Source organism: Sapajus apella, unplaced genomic scaffold (assembly GCF_009761245.1).
Source record: "Sapajus apella isolate SASKATOON/1434 unplaced genomic scaffold, GSC_monkey_1.0 scaffold41, whole genome shotgun sequence".
In the NCBI taxonomy this organism is placed as follows: domain Eukaryota; kingdom Metazoa; phylum Chordata; class Mammalia; order Primates; family Cebidae; genus Sapajus; species Sapajus apella.
Genome location: NW_022436981.1, coordinates 9,862,545 through 9,869,021, shown reverse-complemented (window position 1 = coordinate 9,869,021; position 6,477 = coordinate 9,862,545). Strand labels below are relative to the sequence as shown.

At 40.2% G+C, this 6,477-nt stretch overlaps 1 protein-coding gene across 1 annotated transcript; it reads right to left on the bottom strand.

Annotated features, from left to right (window-relative positions):
* Positions 1-640: 640 nt before the first annotated feature.
* On the bottom strand, positions 641-4,173 carry IL17A (interleukin 17A). Its single transcript, XM_032299369.1, has 3 exons — positions 4,090-4,173; positions 2,761-2,957; positions 641-1,619 (listed from the first exon to the last, which is right to left on the bottom strand). Exons 1-3 carry the CDS (start codon positions 4,114-4,116, stop codon positions 1,382-1,384), a joined length of 462 nt encoding a protein of 153 aa, XP_032155260.1. The 5' UTR covers positions 4,117-4,173; the 3' UTR covers positions 641-1,381.
* Between the last annotated feature and the right edge of the window lie 2,304 nt (positions 4,174-6,477).

Genomic DNA, 6,477 nt, shown 5'->3' with positions numbered 1-6,477 from the left:
CAGAAGTAGGGCAAGATAGCACGCTGGGTGATGGGGGCGAAAATGGTTACGACGTGAAACTTGAAACTACTCTGGAATTGAATGTGATTGAGTTTTTATTTTACTTGGGCTGAACTTTTCTCATACTTAAAGTTCATTCTGTCCCATCAGCTCCTTTCTGGGTTGTGGGGTGCTTGATTAGACAGAAGCCAGGCCCTGGGAGTGTGGCTTGAGAAAGTGAAAAATATTTTTCTGTTGATCACTGAGGGGCCTTAATCTCCAAAGTAAGCCTGAGTGCAGGGAGACAGACTGGACGTTGTAGTCTGAAAACAATGTGTTTTCCCAGAACTTCTTGTATTTTGGGGAGAGTTTCATTTTCCTCATATGATATTGGTAATGACATGCCATTCCTCAGGGCCATTATTTTATTTAATTAATTCCTTTCAAAATGCTCCTGTCTAAAGCGTTGGCTAATGGTATGAAAGCCTTGGTCATCAGTCTTTAAGGCCTGTGAAATCGAGAACTTGGAATTGGGTCGTTCCAGGTCATTGTTACTCAAAGGCATGCTTTGTTTTGCTTAGAGGAGAATTTGTGTAACTCTTCCCAATAGAGAAGAGCTGAGTTTGCTAAAATACATTTAATGAGAATGAATAAAGAAACATTTTCTTACCAAACTTTATTATCACAGAGGGATTTTATTATAAGGGTTTAACAGAACAGAGAGTTAGACTTGCTGTATCACTTGTAAAACCTCAACAAGTTTCAAAATTTAAATTAATAAATATGAAAGTAGGTTTAGTCTTTCTTTTCAGCCATGTTTTAACTTTTAAAAGACAAAGAGGAGGAAATGCTATATCTGTATGTTGTAAAGACTCAGAAATTTTCCACTACTATTTAATTCTATCTAGCATTTCCCTAGGCAGAACTGATAATCACACTTTTTCACCTTTTTTCTAAATAATTAAACATAAATAGGTCCTTAAATAGCTCAAATAAATAAAGGTTTTACCTTTTAAATAATAAAATTCCCAAGCCCGAAGTCTTGTTTCTTTAAAAAGACATACAAAATAAAGTAGATAATCCATTAAAATGGAATCTTATATCCCAAATTTATCTCAGGGCATATTAAATACATAAATAACTTAAAGCCTTTAGAAAAGTATACAAAAAGCAAACTAGTACTTAGTCTAAACCTTCCTTCTTGAAAAGAGGGAAAGATAATTCAGATCTCATCTCTTAGCCAAGTGTTACCTCTGAAGGCTCAATTGGATGAACTGCTGTAAGTAATCAGTTTAGTCAGAAATGGGGCTATGTCTTTGAAGGATGAGGGTTCCTGAGGGGCCAGGCCAGCTCTCCAGAAAGCCTAACTGCTTTGGGGAGTGTGGGATTTGAACCAAAGCTCTTAGGCCACATGGCGGACAATGGGGGTGACGCAGGTGCAGCCCACGGACACCAGCATCTTCTCCAGCCGGAAGGAGTTGGTGCAGTGCCGAGGCTCCCTGCGCAGGACCAGGATCTCTTGCTGGATGGGGACGGAGTTCATGTGGTAGTCCACGTTCCCATCAGCATTGACGCAGCCCAAGTGGCGGCACTTCGCCTCCCAGATCACAGAGGGATATCTCTCAGGGTCCTCATTGCGGCTGCAGAGGGGAGAAAAATCAGGAGGAAGGTGAATTTCTGGTAAAGTGGGAAAGAAATAAAACAGGAATACATGAAGAGAGGCAAGTTCACGGGGTGACAAATTATAGACATTGCAAATTCTTTAAGTGATGTTAATTTGAAGAAGAACTATGGGGACAATTTTGGATTTTTTCAAGCACATGAATTGTTACAGAAAAGAAGACAATGATCAGTTTTCCCCCAATTTATTTGAAGAATGAATAAAAGAAGGTAGACTGAGACCACAGAAAGAATTTAAGTTTGACACAAATGATAATTTTTTAGGGCATATTTGACAGACAGAAGAAGACCAAAGGAAGAGTAGACTTGGAATCATCTAGAATAAGATAACTGTTTATCTGACTTGATGTTAAGTGTCTTTATAACCTTCTCTTCCCTCTCTCTTTTAGCTGAGTGAATGATTTGCTTTGACTTTTGAATTGATTTATTTTGATTCTTCTTAGTAATGGGAAGAGGAGAAGCAATCCTACAATCAGACCAATCTATAGGCTCCACAGAACTGAGACTTATTTGTATAAAGTCAAATGATCAAAATACATTTTGTATCTAAGCCTTGATGGGGTCTAAATACTGTGTATACTAGGGACACAGCAAGCATAGGTGTGTTAGGGAGCAGATCAAGACTATGTAACACACAAAGGAGTAGAAATACCCCAGTGACACTTATTCCACTGGGATTCAAAAACAAAAATATGCAAAAAAGAAAAAGTAAAACACCCAAATTACTAATTATTTGCAATAAATCTTTTCAATGGTGGTGCTGGTTAAGAGAATAAAAACATTAATCCCCTTTGATAAATGTCTATTTTTTGAATAAATAAACAATAGACGGGGTCTCACAAATATTAGAATAATTAATTTAGGTTGGTTATTGGTGTCAGTGACAATTAGCTCTAACAGGATAGAGATTATTGGAGGCTGTCCTGTGCTTTGTGAAAGAAATATGTAGAAAGTTTTAGAATCACTCCTCTGCACAGTGGTCCTTCCAGGTTTGACTGGTAATTCTAAATGAATAAAACCATTCTTAAGGAGATTTAACCAGCAGTCTGATGCATAAGAAGGATGAAGAATATAGCATTTTAATCTGGAACCCTTACGTACTGGAGATTCCAAGGTGAGGAGGATCGGTTGTAGTAATCTGAGGGCCTTTTGGAATTGGTATTCCGGTTACGGATGTTCAGGTTGACCATCACAGTCCGGGGAAAGTTCTTGTCCTCAGCATTTGGGCATCCTGGGTTTTGTGGGCTTGTTATTCCTGCCTTCACTGTCGCCTCCAGGCTCAGCAGCAGCAGCAGTGACTAGAATTGAATGGGAAAGGAGGGAGAAGTTGGAGATTGGATTACTATGTGGTTCTTTTTGACACATTTAATTGTGATGAGGATGCATTGCTAATGATAGAGAACATACCAGGACAATCTATACTACATTTTCAGATCAGTTAAAAATCTAGGTAGATGACCAGCATAATGTTAACACCATGGCTTTTAAATTTTCTAAAAAACCAGTTTCAACATTCTTCTTTTGGCTTAGAAAAGGTTATCCATTGGCTGGCAATAATTTTAGTAAAAATGTCAAGTCATGCCATGTCCTCAGCCTATCAGCACATGCATCATTGTCAGGTCTGTGAAAGAATAATGACTTTGATTTTTGAGGTAGGAGTGATCTCCTGCATCATTGTTCTCAGTCCCACATTCTGTGAAACTCAATGTGCAGCCAAACATTCACATTGAAAGAAAGAGCTGTAGAAAATCTATGTGGTATCAATAGTCATGCTACAAATGCTGTTGGTGCTGCTGGCAGACATCCAACTAAAAACTCGATCTCCTTCATGTTTTCTTAGGTATACTTTCCAGTTGGTCTAAATTTAACATGTATCGAGTCTATAATCAGATTTCAAAAAAGATACTTGAAGTTAAATATGAAAAAAAATATAAACCCATTTATTCTAAAACACAGTTACACATATATCTAGTTAGAATACATAGTTTCGATGTATCGAGAATACGGTATGAGACAATGGAACCAAAGTCGCTGCTACGGCTTTCGAAATCTTAAGGATAGTGACCCATTTTAAAGAAAAAGGATTAAAGAAAAATGCCGTGGGACAATTATACTAAATCCTTTGTACTCAGGAAAACAGACTTTCAATAAATTTTCTTTCTTACTGCACAGCACCATGTGACACTTCTTGTGTGGTTTAGCCCCAATATAGCTATCTTTCAGTTTTAATCTTATCTTTCAAACTGCTGTATATCAGTTCTTGAAAATGCTACACAATGGCGTAAATATCTACCAAAGCTTTCATTTCCTATCCTACATATACAGTATTCCTGGATCTCCATAGTCAGAACCCAGCATTTCATGCCTAAGGTCTGGAAATATTATCTGGTCCAAATCAACAAGAGCATTGCACGTTAGTGCAGGACTCACCACCAATGAGGTCTTCCCAGGAGTCATCGTTGCTTCTCCCAATCACCTGGGGACGGATGAGTTTGTGCCTGCTATGAGATGGACAGAATGTAGCACTATCACCTCTCTTTTTATAGAGCTTTTTGCCTTCTGTGGTCACTTACGTGATGTGTCGCAGTGGGTTCAGGGGTGACACCATTTTGGTTAAAATTTCCGCCCCAAATGAGGTCATAGAACCTCTTCTTCTGAAGGAAAATGGAAGGTAGAAACTCATGTTCCTAAAGACCATGTCCTCTCTTCATTCTTACTTGTTAGAAGCTGAGCAAAGGGGATATGCTCTGGGTCTGTATCATGTATTTATGAACATATATACAGCTGCCAGAGGAGCTATGCTCTATTTTAATGGTTCATGGGGAAATAAAAGTTTGACATAACATGTAGGTTTTCTGGTGTCATGCACCTTGATTTTCCATTTGATCTTTCTTTTCCTCACAGATTCCTTGGCCAGATGTTGTAGAGACAATCCCAGAAACTACTCAAGTTCCCATCATATAAAAAAAAAGAATAAATAATAATGACACGATATATCCTATTTAATTGAGTTCAACAACTCTCTTGTTGAGTATCTACCCTGCTCAAGGAATAAATAACCAGGTTCAAGAGACACGAGATTCACTGTTAAAAGCATGTTCTAACTCTGCATGCTACTAAGCAACTTGGTATTTTGAGGCTCCATCTCATGCAGTTCTTCCGAAGGAATAAGATGGAGAGGAGAGAGTGGGGGAGGTGGCAGGGCAAAGTGAGGAGAGAATTGACAATGGGGGTGGAGGCCGCACATAGGTGATGAAGATAGAGAAAAGGAGGGCAGTGGTGAGTAGAGAGTGATGAGAACTAGAAGAGAGGGGAGACATGAGGAGGGATAACAAGGAAAGAGAGAAGGAGTTAGCTATTCTTTTCTCTCTAAATAAGATGAACTTGGACTCAGGTCCTTGAGAATAGTTGCTTCTTAGGAATACAGAGGACTAGCACAAGGAAGGGCCAGCGGATGTAGATGTGGCTGGCTAGATGTCACCCTGCTCTGCCCCTACGCCCATTGAGGTGAATGATGCCTCTCAGATACTCAGGTGATATCCCATATTCTACATGCTAACTCAGGGAGGCTGGCCAGTGGTTCCAACTCAATGGCTGGAGTGTAAAATAAGTTTGCTGGATCCTGGACCTGTTTGTCCTGAGATCCATTCCTCCCTGCCCTGCTCTACCTGTAACTCAGAAGGCTGACCCTGGAGGCTACTTACTCAAACTCCCCTGTCAGTTGGATTTCAGTTGGGCTCAGCCAAAGGGGAACTGAGGGACAGGTGAGTAAAACTGGAAAGTGGGAAGAAGGCAGGAGCTTCGTTCCTCAGTCTGCCGGAGGACTACTCCACTCCCTTTGTCCCTGCAGCCTTGGGATGGTAACAGCCTCTTGCTGATGGCAATCTCAACTACCAGTGTGACCAGTTCTCTGACTCAAACTCCCTCTTTCGCAAATGCCTCAAGGGGCTTCTGTTTCATGGCCAGATAAACCCTGACTGATGAATGAGGGAGACCATAAGCACTTGAATTTCAGTGGTAATGGTAGATATCCTTGATAGGTGAAGCAGATACAGATGGAAGAGGAAGTAGGATACAGCTTCAAGTGACTTCTTTGGTCCTGATGTTGGCATCACTGTCTACCTACTTCTCAAGACAATAGTCACTGTGAGCCCTCCTGCCCCTCCTCTAGACATGACCAGGCAGCAATCTCAGAAGCTGCAGTGTCTCTCACATCATATTATTACAGGTCTAACTCAGACTCTCACCCACTTGGACGAGCTATGCCTGCTTTTCCCAATTGCTTCCCTCAGACCATCTTTGACATTCTCGCAATAATGATTCTCAATGCATGGCTCTCATTGTGGCTTTTCTTCTGCCATTAGCTTGCATACAGAATAAAGTGTAAAAGACTCTTAGCATTTGGATTATTTGAGTTTGTATAACTTCCTTTCTAGCCTTACCTCCCACCATGCCCCAGGACTTGGGCTGATGGGATCCTGATTTTTCTCCAGGCCTTCTTTCAAAGCTTACCCACCCTTTTCAAGGTATTTTCTCTGAAATGCCCTTCCCCATCCTCAGGTTACCAAAATGCTACTTGTCCTTCAAAATCCTGTTTAAATGTGTCTTCTAGGTCTGGAGATTTTTCTTGATTACCTCAGTTGGAATAAATAGTTTCATCCATCACATACCTCTCTAGTGACTTTTGTTTCATTTTGTAGTGTGTTTTATTTAGCTTTAAAAGCTATGGGTAAGACATGTGTTTATTTCCATGTTTAGATTTTACTGTCAACCTTCAAGGCCAGTGTGTTCTTCATCTTTGTGACTCCTGTGGTGCCT

Coding starts and splice junctions, on each gene's coding strand:
- IL17A (XM_032299369.1), bottom strand. CDS start 4,116: ATGACTCCTGGGAAGACCTCATTGGTG. Junction 2,958..4,089: donor CTGGGAAGACCTCATTGGTG/GTGAGTCCTGCA, acceptor ATTCAATTCTAG/TCACTGCTGCTGCTGCTGAG. Junction 1,620..2,760: donor TCCTCACCTTGGAATCTCCA/GTACGTAAGGGT, acceptor TCCCCTCTGCAG/CCGCAATGAGGACCCTGAGA.